The sequence below is a fragment of the Epinephelus fuscoguttatus genome, linkage group LG6 (genome assembly GCF_011397635.1).
Source record: "Epinephelus fuscoguttatus linkage group LG6, E.fuscoguttatus.final_Chr_v1".
In the NCBI taxonomy this organism is placed as follows: Eukaryota; Metazoa; Chordata; class Actinopteri; order Perciformes; family Serranidae; genus Epinephelus; species Epinephelus fuscoguttatus.
Window position 1 is genome coordinate 41,366,935 of NC_064757.1, and position 23,118 is coordinate 41,390,052.

The 23,118-nt window shown below is 38.6% G+C and overlaps 2 protein-coding genes across 2 annotated transcripts in view; both read left to right on the top strand.

Annotated features, from left to right (window-relative positions):
* The window catches only part of rasgef1ba (RasGEF domain family, member 1Ba), a 40,068-nt gene extending 25,574 nt beyond the window's left edge, over positions 1-14,494 (top strand). The window contains exons 9-14 of the mRNA XM_049578581.1: positions 809-888; positions 2,524-2,619; positions 6,869-6,964; positions 7,496-7,619; positions 8,571-8,643; positions 11,966-14,494. Of these exons, the coding sequence (XP_049434538.1) occupies positions 809-888; positions 2,524-2,619; positions 6,869-6,964; positions 7,496-7,619; positions 8,571-8,643; positions 11,966-11,990 (494 nt within the window). The 3' untranslated portion in view covers positions 11,991-14,494. The remainder of the gene's footprint in view (positions 1-808; positions 889-2,523; positions 2,620-6,868; positions 6,965-7,495; positions 7,620-8,570; positions 8,644-11,965) is intronic.
* Positions 1-23,118, top strand: part of cds1 (CDP-diacylglycerol synthase (phosphatidate cytidylyltransferase) 1) — a 453,066-nt gene that overhangs the window by 305,651 nt on the left and 124,297 nt on the right. The gene's annotated exons all lie outside the window — the stretch shown is intronic.

A 23,118-nucleotide genomic window follows, 5' to 3' on the forward strand; every position in this document is an offset into this window, starting at 1 on the left:
CTCACGTCCTGGATCAGTAAAAACCTCTAGTGTAGAAGAATATCTCAAACACACACGCTCCCTCAGTGTCTCCTCTGTACTTCTGCGACATTGTGTTGGCGTTGAAAAGGAAGACATCAACGATATATTAATGCTCTCATAAAGAGGAGTGTGTGTCCCAGCGGGGCCACTACCACAGCCAACACCTGTCCTCACACACACACACTGGCGTCTTTGTGAGTGGATGGAGCCATTTCCCAGTCAAGACACGTCCTGACACACACTCACATGCCGCCGTGGTCATTCATTTCGGCCCCGCAGCGCTGAAGTGTCATGTTAAACTCAAACCGTCTCCCGGGAGGTGGAGTGAGTTCAGGAAGAAAATTCGCTTTTAGCAGTTTAGAGTTTTATATTTCTGCCTGTGGATCCTTTTGTGTATTTGAGGGTTGTTTTGTGTTGTTCTGCTCCGACGGTGACCCCCGGTGCCTGAACCTGCACCAGGCGCACACACAGGATTACCATATGGGAAGCAGAGCTCTGGGAGGGGAAACGAGGCGTGTGTTAACTCCATTGTTCCTGCGGCCTTTTGCCTCGCTGCATCAGAAGAAACAACAGGAGAAAGAAAGAAAAGGAGGAGCAGGGTGGGGGTGTTAAAGGAAGACCGCCATGGGAGGAAGGGCGGAGGGGTGGTGGGTGGGTGGGGGGGGGTGCGTCTGTCTGGCTGAATGGGAAAATGCCATGTGTTAATGCGATCATGTTTGGGTTTGTTCTTGGTTGTGATATCTCTCTCATTGTCTTTTTCTCATGTTGTTGTCTCTACATCCTGCAGCTGGGATGAACATGAGTCCTGTGTCTCGGCTCAAGAAGACCTGGAGTAAAGTCAAGACGGCCAAGTTTGACATCTTGGAAGTAAGTTTACCTGAGAAGGTAGAAATAAGATGCAGTGTATGAGTTTTGTTCGACAGCACTTGAAGGTCCAGTGTGTAAGATTTAGGGGGATTTTGAGGATTGCAACCAGCTGAAACTTCTCCTGGTTAGAATTCCTTAAGTGCTCATCGTTCAGGAGGTTTTTACCAGGGGTTCAATTATCCACAGAGGTCTCCTCCTCTCCAAAACAAACAGACCAGGTTACTAAAACCAGTAAAAAGATAAGAAGATTTCTGGATATAAAACGTCCCTAAAATCTGCATTTGTCTTCATTTTCTCGCATCTTCTCTTCAGTTTTAATTGTCCAGTTCTCACACTAAGCGTGTGTTTTCCCGTGTGCCCACACACACATTAACAGCCTCCATGGTTTTGTTGTGTTCAACACTCATGACTAACCGTGCTGTGGGCGTGTGGGGGAGCGTTTTCTTTTGTTGGCGGATTGTTGGGTTAAGTGCAACAACAAAGACTGATAAACACAGTCGGGCTGAAAGCTGTTACGAACATGGATCTGAGTGGGAGAGCTGAGATTTGACTGTGACTCACTCAGATCTCACATAGATGGACGTAAACCAAAATCTGAGGTTGTTTAACTTGCGTTTTCTTGTTGTTGTTTTTTATTCAGATACCAAAATTGTCTGTTTTCCCGTTTGTCTTAGTTGGGTTTACACGTACAGCAAGCAAGTTTAGTTTCAGCCCAACCAAACACAGTTTCAGTTTTTTATGATTCCTCTTTTTTCCATATGTAATTTCACAAACCAATATCCAAACCACTCAGAGACGTCCCCTCAGCTTTTGTCAGGAATAGTTTTTATTTGAAAAGTAGTGCAAAAAAGTGCATAAAAGCAGAAGATATCCCCTGTCCTCCCACCATGCTCTGCATATATAGATGTACGGTATCCGAGGAAACCCCAGACTCTGCAGGGAAGATGCTGTCTGAGCCCAACAGGCCATCAGTCGGCCCTTTGAAAGAGGAGATCTGAGGTGGAGACGAGTCGGGCTGGGAGCGTCTGTGGGATCTGAAAGCTTTCAGAGACTCGCTTCTATAGGTTCCCTTCATGTCTCCCCGGAGTTCATCTGCGTCGCTCTCTGTCAATCACACACCTCCTCACCTCTTTACTCTTTTGATGATTTCTCTTTACCCTCCCGGTTTGTCCCTGTGAGCCTTATTTGAGGTGAGCTCGCTGTCCCATGGAGCGTTAATTTGCTGTGATGTCGGCGTGGAGTTAATGTGCTCCTCGGTTTGTTCGAGGTCACAGACTGCATCATCTGTCTTCTGATTCCTCCATAACTTAGACAGGTGTGCGTCACAACTACAGAGGGGCTGAGTTATAATGTTGTGTACAGGATGCAAGAAGGGACAAACGTCATGACTTTGTGTTGTTTTTTGTTATTAGTGGTTCATTTACTGTAGAAAATCAGCTTTTCTTTCCTGCAAACCAAGATTGTCTGACTCATCACAACAGGAGCCGGTACTTTCAGTGGGTTAAACACAACTAAATATGTTAAATCGACAGCTCGTCGGCCTCTCAGATCCTCTCTCAGCTGTTCTCTTGATCTGTGTTTTTCATCAAACGTTAGCCTGCACCCAAACTGACACTGTCTTTTTTCTCTCCGTAGCACCAGATGGATCCTTCCAGCAATTTCTACAACTACAGAACGGCGCTGAGAGGAGCCACACAGAGGTCGATCACCGCCAACAGCAGCAGAGAGAAGGTGACGCCTCAACACACATCGACACACACTTTACAATGTGATGCTTTTATTACTGAGCTGTTGGACCACATTTGGTAGTGTATATTTATAGACAATGTTTTCTGAATTTTGAGCATTAGAATATAATCTCAACTAGGTATGTGATGAGGCCAGAAATATAGTAGTCGATACCAATACAAGAGGAATTCCATTATTCTCAATACCTATTTCTATACTACAGTAAAAAACAAACCGATTTTGTGGGCCGTTCACCTGTTGCGTCTTTAACCGCCTGGAAACGTGAGGTCAGACGAGGTGGATAACGGTGCAAAATTCCTGCCCTGAGAAGGCAGTGTAAAAGGGGCTACTGTGACTTTTAAGTAATTGGCATCGACTTGGTACCAAAGTTTCAGTTCTCTAGACATCCCTCATCTCAACACCCGTAGTTCAGCTCCCATGTGAATGTCCTGTGCTGGGCAGACGTGAGGAGCGCAGATTAAATTCAAAGCTGACATTTAAATAAAGGTTGAAATTCTTGCTAAACCATCACCACCAGTGCTACTGGGAAATCAGGTCAAGTTCTGGATAAAGTCTGAGTTCAGTCAAGTCAGTGGCAGCTAATGGAGTGAGACTTGCCAAAAAGTCGACAAACATTTCTTTTGTGACGCGTCCAGTAGCCACCGTTTATATAAACTGCGTAAGTTTGAACATGTGCGCTGCAGACTTTGGTTTACATTTCAACAGTACAGTGAGTAATCAGGCATTGATGTCTTGCTAAAGAGCACTTGACAGCTGCTGGAGCAATCAAAAGTGACCTTTCAGTTTCAGAATAAGCACCACGCACTCATTAGTTATGTAAAAAGTTGAGATAGCTATCACGCTGATTTTATCCTCATGCACTGCAGCAGCAAAACAAACCGCAGCGCTGTCCCTCGTTGTGCCTTGTTATCGTCTGGGAACTGCGTTCCCATCGTGTTTACGGCATCAGCAGCCACTGTAGTGGACTTGGACGCAGGACAGAGGTTGCATAACAGTGTGGCTCAGAGGGGACACGGGAGGGCGCGTTCTAAGTGGGTCAAGATATGAGGAGGGTCTTGGTTTCCTCCTCATCAAACATGTTGTGTTCTCAACAAGGGAGGAAAGAGAACACATGGGTGCCTGCCAGATCACACAGTGTTCTCTGCTGCGTCTTGAGTTGCCCACTCTGACCAAATTTGAACCAGCACAGAGCTCGTGGGCTGCCAGACGTACGTGGTTAGTCCCTCTTCATGCATTATTTGTTGAATAAGTGTGTTTTTCGCGGAGACAGAGTGTACTGTCAATAAGAGTCTGGCTCCCTGAGGTATGTGAGGGATGTTTTTTTGGAACTCAGAAATGCAAACATACCCGGGCAAGAGGTCGGGGTCGTGAAACGGAAAGTTCCCAAGAAGTCTGGTATGCTCTTGCCCTCGTGACCTCTCATTTAAGGGAGGGGTTGTTTATGATCTGCTCTAGACGTCCACTGTGCTGTTGACTTTGTTAGAGGATCAACAGAGCCGGCGTTTACGCTCCTCTCATCCTGTTTTGCTGTGGATTTGTTCTTTGCTTTGAGGACACAAAGATTTAAATGCTCCGGAGGTTGTTGCTCTGTCATTCTTAAAATGCCAAACTGCTGATGTGAAAGCGTTTATCACGTCTGGTTTTGCAACAACAGCTCACAAAGACGTTTAACAGAGAAGAATGTGGAAAAGATTCCAAATTACACCCAGTTGCACAACATGAAACATGATGTGCCTCTGTGGCCTGTTTTAATCAAAGCACTGTTAACTGTGTGGAGGAGTTCTGGGTTTGACTGACACACTGGGACTCTGCGTCTGCTCTGGACGTGCAGAGAGGCCATAAGGCAGCAGGTTGATGCTGTGTTAACACATTAAAGCATTCCAGGATCCACTTGTACAATAGTTCTATAATAATTAACTTGTGTGACAAAGTAATGTACAGAAGGCAACATAAAAAACTATGAGAACAGGCAGTAAAGATTCTGATCAAGCAACAAGACTAAAACTAGGACCAGGAGCCAATGAAACCTCAGGAATAAAAAATACGATCGCTTAGAATTATGGTTGCAGCTAATTTTTCAGATGAAGCCTTAACTTTATTAAAACATTTTTTAACGATTCTCATCACCAGAGCCCCAGGAGACATTTTGTTTAACCAACAGTTTAAAATCCAGGTGTTTTTGCTCGATTTCTTAAACTATCATTCAAAGTTGCTGCTGATAAATTTTCTGTTGATCACCTTATCGATTGTTAAAGTACTTGTCTCGTGTTTTCGGGTCGTCCGTTCGTCCCTCCGTCTCATTCTCATGAAAGCAATATTTCAATAATGTCTCGAGGGAATTTGGCACAAACGCCCACCTGGACTCAACGATCGACTGACTCGAGTTTAGTGGTTGAAGGTCAGAGGGCACTGTGACCTCGCAAAATATGTTTTTGGGCTAGATCTCAATAATTAATACTCTAGTTATGATACAGTTTCACAGAGATGTCTTATACAATGAAGTGATAACATTATATATTGAGAAGGTCAAAGATCAACTTCACTTGAACGTCGTAAGTGAGGAACAGAAGGGGGGACAGTCGATCGGATACTGGACTGGTGACACTGTGTAGATTGTCTGTGCTGCCGGGGGAAGATGTGTGTGAAGCATCCATATTGTTGCAGACATGGATGTATAACTGCAACTTGACTGGTTCGCGGAGGCGTACGATCTTGAGCCGCTCATTCTAGTTGCAAATAAACTCTTCAAATTGCTTCTTTTGTCCAACCAACAGCCCAAAACTCAAAGACTCTTCATTTATTTCTCATAAATGACAAAGAAAAGCAGAAAATTCTCACATTTCAGAGGCTTGAACCTGGAAATGTTTTGACATTTTTGTTTGGAAAACGACTGAAATGATTGATCAGTCATGAAAATCGTTGCAGATTAATTGTCTTACCATTAGCGAATTGATTAATTGACTAATTGCCGCAGCTCTATCACAGACACATCCTCTATAGTGGGTGTAATTTGTGCCACAGATCCAGACCTGGCACCCCTCTGGCTCCAGGTCCTCAACACCTCCTGTGTGTCCAGCTGTGACAACGACTTCCTCTCTGCTCTGCTTTTTTCTCTGAAAACAGAACATGTGCGCACAGACGTGTGCGAAGCCATGACAACAATCTTCAGATCAGGCGCACAAGCGTGTTTCAGTAAACAACATCCAGCCCCTGCAGACCCCTCAGAGTACACTGTGTGCAGACTCTCTGACTTCCCTGACATCGAGTTAACCAGTTGTCAGCTGCACCCAAATTTTGTTTCAAGGGTGGTGTTGAGGCAGAGCTCCACACAAACAAGCTCACAATATGAGTCAGCCAAGAACAGAGTTAAAGAAAAACACATGAGAGGGAGTCATGAGAACTAACGAGGAAAGGATGTGTGTGGTTTATTCAAGTGCAACTTATAACACACACAACGCAACAAAAATGTGCATGTGATGAATTTGTTCAGTCTGCTGTTCTCCCTCTGGTATCCCGACTTGTAAAAGCTCCACCATCATGAATGTTTGATAATGTTGGGTGGGGGCGTGTTGGGACTGCCAGGAAAGAGGTGACAGACAGTTTTTTATAGGTCAGCGTGCCAGATTGCAGCAATCTCTCCACACTCAGGAACAAAAACGCTGTTTGTTTATCAGCCATAGCAACTGATAAATGTCAGATTTAACCAGCCGGCCAATTTGATTTCCTGTGTGTTGATTCAGCGCCACAGAAGGAAAAAAAAAAAAAATCCCATCAGTGTAAAATTGACCGTTATTCGAATGGAGTCTGGAGCTTCCTCCCCACCTTGCTCTACATCAGCATCTATGTTAGCGCTCAGACGTGCAGTGACCTGAATCAATGTACGAGGATGGTGATGAATTATTTAGGCGCTTTAAAGGGAAATTCGTCCTCTCTGCTCCAGCCTTACTTCATCTTTGGTATTTTTTTTAGGTTATTAAAGGTCGTATTTGTACGGGCTGCTACAGGCCTGTTTCTTTGATTAAATATGTGTGTATAACCAGAAGAGAAGCGGCTCTGTGTTTCCCTGGGAATGATATCGAGCGTTATAAAGGATCCTCTTTGTCTATTGTAATCCTTTTCCCTTTGAATTGATGTTTATAGAGATCACACACACCTGTGTGTCATGTGGAAATCCCCCCCTTCGCATCTTCTCAGTGAAATTAAATCCCTTTCTCTTTCTGTTGTCCCGCAGATTGTCATCCCTTTCTTCAGCCTGCTCATAAAAGACATCTACTTCCTCAACGAGGGGTGTGCCAACAGGCTGCAGAGCGGACACATCAACTTTGAGGTGGGCAGAGTTTTAAATTCCCCAGAGGGAGTTTCCCAGCAAACATTACATGTTAGACGTCACTGTTTACTACAAAAGGCGACGGACTTGGTGCCATTTCTTTCCACTTCCCTAAAAGAGTGTTGGAGAATGGAGAAGTGAGACCGGAGTGTGTAGAGTTCAGCTGTGTTTCCATGGAACAAACACACTGACCAGTGACCAGAGTCTTCTAAGTGTTTCCACTGGTCTTTGGTCACAGCTCCACTGAATCAGGCACTATTTTAAGGATTCAGTCTATCCTGGGAAACTCTGCTTTGGTCCTGCCCTGTTGTGACTTTTATTACACTACATTTGAACACATTAACACGTCAGGGCAGCTGACTGTAACCACAGTACGTGAGGTCACCGGGCAGCTTCAGTGGAGCCCTACAAGGTTTCAAACCTGGCTCATTATTTGGCGTGAAGGAGTAACAGTCAAGTCAGCTAAAGCCATGCACATGTTGTTACCTTCTGAATATTAACCTGAGGTGTGTGTTCTTGGTTTTATTCCAGAAATTCTGGGAGCTGGCCAAACAAGTGAGCGAGTTCATGGCCTGGAAGAAAGTGGAGTGTCCGTTTGAGAAGGATCGCAAGATCCTGCAGTACCTGCTGACGGCTCCAGTGTTCACTGAAGATGGTACGTTTATCAATGAATGATACAGGAACTCAATAATTAACAGCAAAATACACATCATATACATACATAGAGCAGACCACAGAAAACACACTATTTTCTTGCTAAACTTCAAATCCACACACGCGGGTCGTTATCATCACGCTGGAGCAGCGCTGATCGTTTCGGTCTCCTTTAATCCACATCAAAGTCGTGTGTCACTGGCTCCGGCTCTTATCACTGTCTTATCAGAGAGAGACAGGGAGGTCTGTAAAATCCTCCTGACATTGAAGTGCACCGACCGAACTGAACCAATCAGCTGTGAGCGCTCGACTCTTCTACAGCCAACACTATCATCAGTGTGAGGCGATAGAGAACATGCTCCTGTCAGACCATTTGTGCATGAACAGAGAATCAGAGGAAGCAGGTTGATTTGAATTTGGATTAAGGCTTAAAACGTGCGAGAAAGTGATGACTTCTGATTTTAAATTGGAATATGTGAATCAGCCGAACTACAGGAAGCAACAGGGACAAGCTCAGTAAACACTAACGCAGCCTCAGGGACACTTTAAACTGTTTTTTAGGCTCCAGTGAAGTTAAAATCTAATGTCTTTGTACCTGTCATTGAAGAAACACAGCTGATGGGACAGCCAGTAAACAGCTGATCGCCATCACAACTTATTTTGTGATTTTTCACTTTCCCTGAAATTTTATTGCAAAACCAAAGCAAGCAAAATAGTCCACAACAATCCCAAAATACAGCCCGTGAAATGCTGGAGGGACTGACACAGACTGCTAATGTGTGCCAGAGTCCTGAATATCTTGAGCTTGGACTAGAAGTCAAGGAAATCAGGGGTAGCCAGTCAGAGCAGTTTTTTTTTTCATGCCAGGAATCCATTTTTCCGAGCAGATGTCAAATTTTCAAAATCAGTTTTTGATGATTCTAATGATGTGTCTTTGATTTCCTCTTGGCAGCGTTGTATCTGGCGTCCTATGAGAGCGAAGGTCCTGAGAACAACATGGAGAAGGACAGATGGAAGTCTCTGAGGTGTGTATGAATGCCCCGTCTCCCTCTTCACACACACACACACACACACACACACAGACACAGACACGCTCACTCCCCCTCGGGGCTTTGGAGTCTTTCAATCACGCCTGTCACCCCACATCCCCTCCTGCCTCTGCGCTGACCAGGCAGACAGAGAGATGTAGGTCACACTGATGCTGACCCGCACGCTATTCAATAAATGCATTAAACACACACACACAGGTGCTCATCATTCTTCTTTGTCACACCATCGCTTGCATACACACACACAGAGGACATCAGTCATTTTTACACAATTACATCCTACTCGCACGCGCGCACACACACACAGTACCCCCGTTATCACACAGCACTCTGGACGTGTGTGTTTGTGAAGATGGATGAGAGCGAATCAGCTTTGTTCAGTTGGCTCTAACTGGTTGAAGAAAGCCCCGGAGAGCTGACAGAGGGATATTTCCTCGTGCTTCAGCATCACACGCTGATGTTTAATTGACACAAACTGAATCTGGGATGTTGAGTTTTTGCCGCAGTGACAAAACGGGTCGTTCAGTAATCATGAATCAATCAGTCGGGTGCATCACTTCCACTAAATGTAACTATACTCTAAGGAGGCGCGTATCCGAACACACTTCACTACAAAGTCCAGTTTGTATGATTGGGGGGAACGCTGTGTGCCACACCTGGGTGTGGTTCATCAGCCTGTATCTAAGTCCTCTTGAAAAGGTGACCTCAAGTACTGTTCATGTGTACTCAGGCAAAAAACAACTGTACTGAAGTGGACTGCTATTTAATGCGTTCAGCAGTTAGTGGGTCGGGTTGCAGAGGCTGCCAGGCGCAGTGAGAGTGAAACTAAACCGTTCATTGTGCTTGGTCTTAAGAGCTGCTCCTCTTATCCATCGATCTGACCTCATCAGCTCTGATTGGAGCGACTGATCAATTATCCGCCCTGCGACTCCTCAAACTACTAGCCTGTGCTGCGTTCACGGACCCACAAAAAACTCAGAATTTAGAGAATGAATCAGAACGATACAAAAAGGAATGTTAGTGCCATTTTAACGATAGTGTTCGCCAACCCATGTGCAAATGTTCCACCTGCGTCCTGGCTTAGTGCCGCCCAAGAAGATTGTGATTGGTTGAAAGAAACAAAATCCAGAGCCTCTTTTAACAGAGTGTTTTTCCCCCCGTGACAGAAAGATAATCAGTGATTCCAGACTTTCTGGAGAGCTGACACAGCGCTGTGGAGACAGGTCTGACTACGCGAGACTAACAAGGTGCTCACATGTCAGCACTGTGCGTCTGTCAGCCAGCTGTAGGATTATTCCCCCTAATGGTCAAAAATGAATTAATGCAGCTTTAGAAATATTTCAGAAAATAGTAATGAAAATGAGCAAAGCTGTTTGTAACTGTTTCTCCACAGCCTTACTCGCAGACTCTTTTTGAAAGGCGTAGTTTTTACAAAGAAGGGGGGGAAACCCAAACATAACAACATGAGACAGACATGTAAAAAATAAAGCCATTATTTATGAACAGTGAACTCATGAGTCACAGCTGACAGGCGTGCTGCAGGCTGCCAAAAACGGACCCCACACACCCAACAGCCACCCACATGTATGAATCAGATCTGCTGGCAGGGGTCAGAGGTGAGAGCAGGTTTTGGACTCAGAGCCTTGTGAGTGTTGGGTTCAGCCCAGCCGTGGTGAATCCACTCTAGTGTGTGTGTGTGTGTGTGTGTGTGTGTGTGTGTGTGTGTGTGGTCACGTTTTCTGATCGCCTGCCAACTCTCTCCACGTCCCCCTGAGCTTTGCCTCCACTGCGACACGATCTGTCACTTCATTCTAGCCAAGCAGCGTCAGCAGAACGAGTTGCTCAGATCGCAGAGACTCTGTTCAACAGACTGTCTGTCGGCTCACAGATCAACTCTGGAAATCAGCTGAAGACAAACTGTTGCTGCGACTCACATCCTGCTTTATGAAATCACAGTTACTGTAAAATTACCACTAAATTTGACTGAAATCTGTTTTTTAGGAGGGAAAAAGTGAGGAGTTCTATGCGTTTATCCAACTTGTGTAATACTGGGTACAGTTAAGTGCACTGTAAAAAAAAAGTTAGGAAAAATTCAGAACTTTTAAGGCAACTTACGAAATTTGGGTTTCAAACCCCATGTAAACAACAGGTTTTCAGCACGACGACATCTCAAGCTGCTTTTTACAACATTTTGTTAATCGATTAATTGTTAAGAGTTAACTAAACAAGTCAAACATGTATTTTTTATTTTCTATATTTTTCTTTGCAGCACTTTTTTTTTTAAGTCTGGAAAATATCTATCTAAAAATTATCAGCGATCCCCAAGCTGACAAGTTACATCAAATTCCTGGTTCCTCTTCATTAAGCAGGATTCATACGTGCATGGCTGACCCGACGCCATAGCTTAAACACGTGGCCTACATCGTTGTGAACATTTATACTTGTGCTGGTGGTGTGTCTGTGTCACTCTGCAGTTACACCTCCAAACCAAAAGTCGGTGGAGGGGTTTCTGTGAAGTGCTGTAAAGTTTAGTTGATTCAAAACACGCACTTAACACACATTAAACATGGCTTAATAGAGACAGTTTCAAACACAAGTACACAAATCAGCTTCAATATAACTATCTGGACACATTTTCTCCACAAATACAACATGCTAATGTTTTTAGCACAAGACTATGGCATTTTACATTGTATAAATTAGCCTAGCGGCTAGCTGACTTTTCCTCCTCTCATATAAAACCAGGGACAACAGCAACATTTAACAAAGGTAACGTTAGAAAATTTGGCTCCATTACAGCTCACAAAGTTCACCGACAAAACAACTGTCTTATAATAAACACGTTTTCCAAACAAATACAACATGCTAACGTTATTAGCACAAGCTTATAGCATTTGATATTGTATAAATTAGCCTAGCAACGAGTGGCGAGTTCCTGTACTCATATGAAGTCAGATTAAATCACACAATAGGCTAAAAATGTTATTTTTGTGGAGGCTTTATTGTCTTCACAATTTATTGTTTCTTATCTGTGAAATTAAATAAAGACTTTGTTCCCACTGAGGGAAATGGTTTCAGCTTACAAAACTTTAAAACTTCAAACTAAAACAAAAAAATTAAAACACAGTGTAAAAAGTCTTACAACTTAAAAAAGCCTTAAAAACAAATCAAAATATTTTCTATCATTGAACATAAGGTATTAACAGATTGTGCTGCAGTGGTGGAGGTTTATGTGCTGCGAATTCTCCCACTTAGTCTCATCATGTGATGTTAACAGCGGTTTCTTTCTCCTCCACAGATCCACTCTGCTAAGCAGGGTCTAAACTTCTGAACAGAAGAAACCAGAACCAAGACAAACCCCTGACGAGCGAGCCGGGCCCTGTCGACGCCGCTGTTGTCTAAACAAAGTATCCCCATGTTGGAAGGGAAACGACAATCTCTATTTGACTGGCGAGGATCTTTTGTGTTCCCCCCAGCTTCAGATTTCTATTAAGCTCTGCTTTTCCTTACCCTCTTGCTCTTTGTGCTGTATATTTCAGGACAGCTGTTTTTTCCTCTTTGTATGACTTTGTAGTCTTTTTTTAAAAAGAGAAACACTACAAACCTTCACAGTAAAAGCCAAGGGGTGCCGAGGTTTCTCGTCTGAAGCATTTCGCCCTGACATAAACCTCCTGTGAGCGTAAATGGAGTCGTTTGTTCCCCCCCCGCTAATTTTCAACACGTTTTTTTCCACTGAAGCTACAAAGTTAGCCGCTGGTTGGCTAACTCGACTATTCGCTCTGGTTCCATAAGCCAGCATCGTTTGTACGGAGAACTCAAAACTTGCCCGCAACACTGTTGTTAAACATTAAGCTAGCCATTATTTGTAGTTTTGTTTCGTCTACTTCCTTTTGTACAAATACCTGAGTATCTCTTCATGTCATGTTTCTGACGGTTTTGTTTATTGTGATGTGTAAGAAAAAAAATGCACTGGCTGCATTTGAAAGATGTAACTGAGGTTTTTTGTTTGTGTTGTATAAAGTTTTGTGGTTTTCTTCAGCAGGAAGCAACACTTCTTCCTCCTTTATCTCTGACACACTCGAGGCCTCAGTCTTTGAATGAACTGAAGCATCAGTGAACCCCTTTTGCTAGCGTCTTTCGGACATGGCAATTGGGGATTAAAGGGATTGTTTGGGTTTTTTGGTACGGTATGGGGTACTTATCCATAGACTGTAAAAAACAGACAGTAGATGTCAGTCTGCACGCCCCCAGTTTGGAGCAGCAGGCCGGAGTCCAACATGGAAGCGAAACAGTGTTGTGGATGGGGTCAGCTAAAACACTAATTTTAGCCAACTTAAAAAAGTCCCACCAATCTAAATCAATATCACTTCATGTGTATGCTATATTGAGAGTATTTTCAGTGCATTATTTTTCCGTCAGGCAGCCCAATCCAGGAGGAAAGCCATTACTTTACTGGCTTGAGTTCCCCATCTATGCTCTCGTCAAAGCCACCAAACTCCATAGACAAAATCAGTAATTTTAGCACACTGAACACATGAGCTGCTGGTCGACCGCTGCCTCGATTAGTTAGTTAGCTTGTGTTATTGTGACTTTAGTGAATCCGAACTAAACGTTTTAAACATTAAAGTCACACAATAACACAAACTAACTATCTGAGGTAAACCAGCAGCTCCTGTGTTCAGTGTGCTAAAATTACTGTTTCTGTCAATGGAGTCTGGCATTGAAGAAAGCGATAAAATGGCGACATTTTCCCATTGGAAATCACTGTCTGACATTAAGTTGAAGCAGTGGCAATACTCTCAATATAGCATACATTTAAACTGATACTGACTTTTGGTTTTGGGTGGGACTTTTTGGGAGGGCGCTACAGTTTGGCCCTGGCCCCCATCCGCAGCAGTGTATTGCTTTGCTTCCATGTTGGACTCCAGCCTGCTTCTCCAAACTGTTGCTGTGCAGACTGACATCTACTATATGTCATATACTGTCTACAGTTAAGAACCTCATACAACCCCACTTAAAAATAACTGAAGTGTCCCTTTGACACACTGATGGATGATGATGTAAGGAGCACTTCATTCGAGGCACACTGAGTCCTTTAGCAGTGAGCTTAAATGAAAGGTGTGATGATAGTGTGTTTCCTGTTGTTGCTGATAATCAGTGTTAAAATAGCCCCACTGCTGCTGGGAAGATAAGCCGGGCTGAAGGCCACCGTTCATCCTTTGCCCTTTTGTTCCTGCTCTGATGTAGACGATAAGTGTGCTTGTTCTGCCCCCTGGTGGTTCAGTCTGAAAAGTGAATGGATTTCATGTGGTTGCAAAATGTGAACTGAGGATTTATGTTACAACCCCACACATGCTGAATAATATCCTTTGTATGTTTTTATTTTTCATATGATATAAAAAAGTACAGTTTCCTCCATGTTTGTTTTATTTATAAATCTATTTGTGTAGTCACATTATGTCCTCATGCCAATATTTACTATTATTTTATTGTTATTTAATTTTGTACTAGGTACATAACATTGCTTGAGTAGTCCTCTGATATTGGCTTAACTATTATTTTTCTATACACGTTTGTATGAGACACTTATTTTTCAAGGTACTGGCTCAGAGTATGAAGTTGAATGACTGATGTCTGCTTTGCCTTGACTGCTCCTCCCTCAACACAGAGTGCTGTTGTGGTTTATTGTGTACATATTGTGTTGCTTTTCCTTTCTCCCTGTGTTTGTTTATTTGTATTTGGACTGTTGAAATGGGATAGAGGAACCCTTTCTAAATGAATTAGTAGTGTTTAAAGAGGAAGTTAATAAAAGAATGTTTTAAAAGAATCAAGTGACTCTGTGCATTTGTCAGATGTTTAAGGCATTAAAGTATATTTGGTAACAGTATATGTTATAACACACTTTATTATGTTTTTAATGACAAACTGTATGAAGGCTTCTATATTACTTTTTCTTAAGCATTTTTCATCAATTTTGACGACATGCTAAATATACTATTTTTCTTCATGGATTTAGACGACATGACTTTTTTTCATCATTTTGGACGACATACTATACTATGACTTTTTTTTTTCATGGTTTTGGACGACATACTATACTATGACTGTTTTTTCATGATATTTGAAGACATACTATACTATGACTTTTTTTCATAGTTTTGGACGACATACTATGCGATGACTTTTTTCATGATTTTTGATGACATGCTATACTGTGACATTTTTCCATTATTTTGGAAATTATTCTGGAAGTAAGTTCCAGCCTAGTCAGACAAGCATGAACTGATGAAGCCTCTTGGATAAGAGGTGCAACGTCTTCGAAGACAAAACCAAGTCCAGTTGCGTTCGATTCAGTTGCCCTGAGATAACTATGACCTGGATGAATGAGAATATCCACAGGCATCATAGTAAAGTATGTCGTCCAAAATGACGGAAAAATGTCAAAGTATAGTATGTCATCCAGAACCATGAAAAAAAGTCATAGTATAGCATGTCGTCCAAAATAATGGAAAAAAGTCATAGTATAGTATGTCGTCCAATATAATGTAAAAAAAAGTCATAGTATAGCATGTCGTCCAAAACAATGAAAAAAAGTCATAGTATAGTATGTCGTCCAAAATCATGAAAAAAAGTCATAGTATAGCATGTCGTCCAATATAATGTAAAAAAAAAAGTCATAGTATAGTATGTCGTCCAATATAATGTAAAAAAAAGTCATAGTATAGTATGTCGTCCAAAACAATGAAAAAAAGTCATAGTATAGTATGTCGTCCAATATAATGTAAAAAAAAAGTCATAGTATAGTATGTCGTCCAAAACAATGAAAAAAAGTCATAGTATAGCATGTCGTCCAATATAATGTAAAAAAAAGTCATAGTATAGCATGTCGTCCAATATAATGTAAAAAAAAGTCATAGTATAGTATGTCGTGCAAAACATTTAAAAAAAGTCATACTATAGTATGTCGTCCAAAACAATGAAAAAAAGTCATAGTATAGTATGTCGTCCAAAATCATGAAAAAAAGTCATAGTATAGCATGTCGTCCAATATAATGTAAAAAAAAGTCATAGTATAGTCTGTCGTCCAATATAATGTAAAAAAAAGTCATAGTATAGTATGTCGTCCAAAACAATGAAAAAAAGTCATAGTATAGCATGTCGTCCAATATAATGTAAAAAAAAGTCATAGTATAGCATGTCGTCCAAAACAATGAAAAAAAGTCATAGTATAGTATGTCGTCCAAAACAATGAAAAAAAGTCATAGTATAGTATGTCGTCCAATATAATGTAAAAAAAAGTCATAGTATAGTATGTCGTCCAAAACAATGAAAAAAAGTCATAGTATAGCATGTCGTCCAATATAATGTAAAAAAAAGTCATAGTATAGCATGTCGTCCAAAATAATGAAAAAAAGTCATAGTATAGCATGTCGTCCAAAACAATGAAAAAAAGTCATAGTATAGCATGTCGTCCAAAACAATGAAAAAAAGTCATAGTATAGTATGTCGTCCAAAATCATGAAAAAAAGTCATACTATAGTATGTCGTCCAAAACAATGAAAAAAAGTCATAGTATAGCATGTCGTCCAAAACAATGAAAAAAAGTCATAGTATAGCATGTCGTCCAAAACAATGAAAAAAAGTCATAGTATAGCATGTCGTCCAATATAATGTAAAAAAAAGTCATAGTATAGCATGTCGTCAAAAATAATGTAAAAAGTCATAGTATAGCATGTCGTCCAAAATCATTAAAAAAAGTCATAGTATAGCATGTCGTCCAAAACAATGAAAAAAAGTCATAGTATAGTATGTCGTCCAAAATCATGAAAAAAAGTCATACTATAGTATGTCGTCCAAAACAATGAAAAAAAGTCATAGTATAGTATGTCGTCCAAAATCATGAAAAAAAGTCATAGTATAGCATGTCGTCCAATATAATGTAAAAAAAAGTCATAGTATAGCATGTCGTCCAATATAATGTAAAAAAAAGTCATAGTATATTATGTAAAAAAAAAGTCATAGTATAGTATGTCGCTCCAAAACAATGAAAAAGTCATAGTATATATTGTCTTCCAATATAATTTAAAAAAAAGTCATAGTATAGCATGTCGTCCAATATAATGTAAAAAAAAGTCATAGTATAGCATGTCGTCCAAAATCATGAAAAAAAGTCATAGTATAGCATGTCGTCCAATATAATGTAAAAAAAAAGTCATAGTATAGCATGTGGTCCAAAACAATGAAAAAAAGTCATAGTATAGTATGTCGTCCAATATAATGTAAAAAAAAAGTCATAGTATAGCATGTCGTCCAATATAATGTAAAAAAAAGTCATAGTATAGCATGTCGTCCAATATAATGTAAAAAAAAGTCATAGTATAGCATGTCGTCCAATATAATGTAAAAAAAAGTCATAGTATAGCATGTCGTCCAAAATCATGAAAAAAAGTCATAGTATAGCATGTCGTCCAAAACAATGAAAAAAAGTCATAGTATAGTATGTCGTCCAAAATCATGAAAAAAAGTCATAGTATAGTATGTCGTCCAAAACAATGAAAAAAAGTCATAGTATAGTATGTCGTCCAAAATCATGAAAAAAAGTCATAGTATAGCATGTCGTCCAATATAATGTAAAAAAAAGTCATAGTATAGCATGTCGTCCAATATAATGTAAAAAAAAGTCATAGTATAGCATGTCGTCCAAAATCATGAAAAAAAGTCATAGTATAGCATGTCGTCCAATATAATGTAAAAAAAAGTCATAGTATAGCATGTGGTCCAAAACAATGAAAAAAAGTCATAGTATAGTATGTCGTCCAATATAATGTAAAAAAAAGTCATAGTATAGTATGTCGTCCAAAACAATGAAAAAAAGTCATAGTATAGCATGTCGTCCAAAACCATGAAAAAAAGTCATAGTATAGCATGTCGTCCAATATAATGTAAAAAAAAGTCATAGTATAGTATGTCGTCCAATATAATGTAAAAAAAAGTCATAGTATAGTATGTCGTCCAAAACAATGAAAAAAAGTCATAGTATAGCATGTCGTCCAATATAATGGAAAAAAAAGTCATAGTATAGCATGTCGTCCAAAATCATGAAAAAAAGTCATAGTATAGCATGTCGTCCAAAACAATGAAAAAAAGTCATAGTATAGTATGTCGTCCAATATAATGTAAAAAAAAGTCATAGTATAGTATGTCGTCCAAAACAATGAAAAAAAGTCATAGTATAGCATGTCGTCCAAAACAATGAAAAAAAGTCATAGTATAGTATGTCGTCCAAAACAATGAAAAAAAGTCATAGTATAGCATGTCGTCCAATATAATGTAAAAAAAAGTCATAGTATAGCATGTCGTCCAAAACAATGAAAAAAAGTCATAGTATAGCATGTCGTCCAATATAATGTAAAAAAAAGTCATAGTATAGCATGTCGACGAAAGTCATGAAAAAAGTCATAGTATAGTATGTCGTCAAAAATATTGAAAAAAAGTCATAGTATAGCATGTCGTCCAATATAATGTAAAAAAAAGTCATAGTATAGCATGTCGACGAAAGTCATGAAAAAAGTCATAGTATAGTATGTCGTCCAAAATCATGAAAAAAAGTCATAGTATAGCATGTCGTCCAAAACCATGAAAAAAAGTCATAGTATAGCATGTCGTCCAAAATCATGACAAAAGTCATAGTATAGTATGTCGTCTAATATAATGGAAAAAAAGTCATAGTGTAGCATGTCGTCCAAAACCATGAAAAAAAGTCATAGTATAGCATGTCGTCCAAAATCATGACAAAAGTCATAGTATAGTATGTCGTCTAATATAATGGAAAAAAAGTCATAGTATAGCATGTTGTCCAAAACCATGACAAAAGTCATAGTATAGCATGTCGTCTAATATAATGGAAAAAAAGTCATAGTATAGTATGTCGTCCAAAACCATGAAAAAAAGTCATAGTATAGCATGTCGTCCAAAATCATGACAAAAGTCATAGTATAGCATGTCGTCTAATATAATGGAAAAAAAGTCATAGTATAGCATGTCGTCCAAAACCATGAAAAAAAGTCATAGTATAGCATGTCGTCCAAAATCATGACAAAAGTCATAGTATAGCATGTCGTCTAATATAATGGAAAAAAAGTCATAGTATAGCATGTCGTCCAAAACAATGAAAAAAAGTCATAGTATAGCATGTCGTCCAAAACAATGAAAAAAAGTCATAGTATAGCATGTCGTCCACAATCATGAAAAAAAAGTCATAGTATAGCATGTCGTCCAAAACAATGAAAAAAAGTCATAGTATAGCATGTCGTCCAAAACCATGAAAAAAAGTCATAGTATAGCATGTCGTCCAAAATCATGACAAAAGTCATAGTATAGTATGTCGTCCAATATAATGGAAAAAAAGTCATAGTATAGCATGTCGTCCAAAACAATGAAAAAAAGTCATAGTATAGTATGTCGTCCAAAATCATGACAAAAGTCATAGTATAGTATGTCGTCCAATATAATGGAAAAAAAGTCATAGTATAGCATGTTGTCCAAAACAATGAAAAAAAGTCATAGTATAGTATGTCGTCCAAAACAATGAAAAAGTCATAGTATAGCATGTCGTCAATATAATGTAAAAAAGTCATAGTATAGCATGTCGTCCAAAATCATGACAAAGTCATAGTATAGCATGTCGTCCAATATAATGTAAAAAAAAGTCATAGTATAGCATGTCGTCCAAAACAATGAAAAAAAGTCATAGTATAGTATGTCGTCCAAAACAATGAAAAAAAGTCATAGTATAGCATGTCGTCCAAAACCATGAAAAAAAGTCATAGTATAGCATGTCGTCCAAAATCATGACAAAAGTCATAGTATAGTATGTCGTCCAATATAATGGAAAAAAAGTCATAGTATAGCATGTTGTCCAAAACAATGAAAAAAAGTCATAGTATAGTATGTCGTCCAAAACAATGAAAAAAAGTCATAGTATAGCATGTCGTCCAAAACCATGAAAAAAAGTCATAGTATAGCATGTCGTCCAAAATCATGACAAAAGTCATAGTATAGTATGTCGTCCAATATAATGGAAAAAAAGTCATAGTATAGCATGTCGTCCAAAATCATGACAAAAGTCATAGTATAGCATGTCATCCAATATAATGTAAAAAAAAAAGTCATAGTATAGTATGTCGTCCAAAACCATGAAAAAAAGTCATAGTATAGCATGTCGTCCAAAATCATGACAAAAGTCATAGTGTAGCATGTCGTCCAATATAATGGAAAAAAAGTCATAGTATAGCATGTCGTCCAAAACAATGAAAAAAAGTCATAGTATAGTATGTCATCCAATATAATGTAAAAAAAAGTCATAGTATAGTATGTCGTCCAAAATAATGGAAAAAAAAGTCATAGTATAGCATGTCGTCCAAAATTATGAAAAAAAGTCATAGTATAGTATGTCGTCCAAAATAATGTATAAAAAAAAAAGTCATAGTATAGTATGTCGTCCAAAATTATGAAAAAAAGTCATAGTATAGTATGTCGTCCAAAATAATGTAAAAAAAAGTCATAGTATAGTATGTCGTCCAAAATTATGAAAAAAAGTCATAGTATAGTATGTCGTCAAAAATAATGAAAAAAGTCATAGTATAGTATGTCGTCCAATATAATGTAAAAAAAAGTCATAGTATAGTATGTCGTCCAAAATAATGGAAAAAAAAGTCATAGTATAGTATGTCGTCCAAAATTATGAAAAAAAGTCATAGTATAGTATGTCGTCCAAAATAATGTAAAAAAAAAGTCATAGTATAGCATGTCGTCCAAAATAATGGAAAAAAAAGTCATAGTATAGCATGTCGTCCAAAATAATGGAAAAAAAAGTCATAGTATAGTATGTCGTCCAAAATTATGAAAAAAAGTCATAGTATAGTATGTCGTCCAAAATAATGTAAAAAAAAGTCATAGTATAGTATGTCGTCCAAAATAATGGAAAAAAAAGTCATAGTATAGTATGTCGTCCAAAACCATGAAAAAAAGTCATAGTATAGCATGTCGTCCAAAATCATGACAAAAGTCATAGTATAGCATGTCGTCTAATATAATGGAAAAAAAGTCATAGTATAGCATGTCGTCCAAAACAATGAAAAAAAGTCATAGTATAGTATGTCGTCCAAAATCATGAAAAAAAGTCATAGTATAGCATGTCGTCCAATATAATGTAAAAAAAAGTCATAGTATAGTATGTCGTCCAAAATAATGGAAAAAAAAGTCATAGTATAGTATGTCGTCCAAAATTATGAAAAAAAAGTCATAGTATAGTATGTCGTCCAAAATTATGAAAAAAAGTCATAGTATAGTATGTCGTCCAATATAATGTAAAAAAAAGTCATAGTATAGTATGTCGTCCAAAATTATGAAAAAAAGTCATAGTATAGTATGTCGTCCAATATAATGTAAAAAAAAGTCATAGTATAGTATGTCGTCCAAAATTATGAAAAAAAGTCATAGTATAGTATGTCGTCCAAAATAATGTAAAAAAAAGTCATAGTATAGTATGTCGTCCAAAATTATGAAAAAAAGTCATAGTATAGTATGTCGTCCAATATAATGTAAAAAAAAGTCATAGTATAGTATGTCGTCCAAAATAATGGAAAAAAAAGTCATAGTATAGTATGTCGTCCAAAATTATGAAAAAAAGTCATAGTATAGTATGTCGTCCAAAATTATGAAAAAAAGTCATAGTATAGCATGTCGTCCAAAATTATGAAAAAAAGTCATAGTATAGTATGTCGTCCAAAACAATGAAAAAAAGTCATAGTATAGCATGTCGTCCAAAACAATGAAAAAAAGTCATAGTATAGTATGTCGTCCAAAATTATGAAAAAAAGTCATAGTATAGTATGTCGTCCAAAATTATGAAAAAAAGTCATAGTATAGTATGTCGTCCATTATAATGGAAAAAAGTGATAGTATCCTGATTTTTCAATACATTTTCATGACAAACTAGATTGTAACGTTTTAATGAATTATTTGCATACTACTCTGACTTCTTTATGGCATACCATGTGATGATTTTATTTTATTTTTTTTATGATTTTTTTTTTTTTTAATTGCATACTATACTGAAAGCAATTGCTTTACCAGTGATGAAATCCTTTGCTTCCCTGGGTCCTTTTGAATCAAGCATCCTCATCACAGTTAACAGTAACGTGGATTGCGGGTCTAGTTCTGGTGTTGAGATTACCTTAGGCAGACATGAAGCCTCAACTTTCTTCATCTGAGAACACCAAATCTTAAATAACATCAGGATCTGATTTATTGGCTAATTATATGTACACATAGGGAATATGACTCTGGCAAACTAACCTTAATAAACCACCTTGTAAGTAAAAAAGACTTGTTGAAGGTACACAAGTTCTGTCCTCCTTTAACAATAATGGGAAGCATTGGAAGGCACTTTAAGTTTCTCTTAAAATCCTCTACAGAAATCTCTTTCAGGTATGTGAGAGGTGTACGGAAGAACAATATTATAAAATGCTGCATAAGACAAAACAAAAATGTTATGGTCCATATTTAATGTCAGCGAAGACAGAATGAAGTAATGTGAACATCTCTTCTGCTGACGCTGACGCTGGGGCTGAGTTTTGGAAAATAAAAATGTGGATTTGTCTCCACCAAGTGGCCAAATTAAATTAATGCAACTGACAGCGTTTGCTGCTGAGTTACACTTCTCCCAACATTACACAAAGATTTGAGGTAATAATAAAATGAGACAAATAGCGTTTAAAAATTATTTTTCATATGATTTTTTTTCTAGCAGAGCTATGACTCGTGTGTGCAGTCACAATCACATCAGGTCTACCATCCTGTCAATAACATGCTGGGGTTTGTTAGCACGTGTGCTCAAAGTGACGCCTGTGTGAGAAAGACAGCAGTTAACTGTCTTTCATCTGATGAGGTGTGAATCTGGAGACAAGAATGAGAAATCAGTATCCTACTCTTTGGCATTCAACATTAATGTTGACCTGAATTTGGCACCTACTGTTATGCTGAACATAAATCACATAAGATTAAAAATATAGAACATTATGTATCATAGTGTGGAAACACAATAAAATGTATCATACTCACATATTACAGTCATCATCCTCAACCCTATTGGACAAGAACATCATGTGACATGTGAAGGAAGTAGTGCCAACAAACATCTCACTTAATTATGACACATTAAACACTAAACTCTGTGATCTTATTAGTATGAATTAGTATCAAACTGTGATGTCTGGAAATGTGCCGCACCATTGTGTTTCTCAAATGGGGTTATGGGTACACCTAGGGGTGCTTTGGAGTACTGCAGGTGGTAATGACATTTTTTTTTCTTACCATATGGGTCTGTCTGTGTGTCTGTTCCACGTTTTTCTCCTCACTGACTTGGTCACTCCATGTGAAATTTGGCAC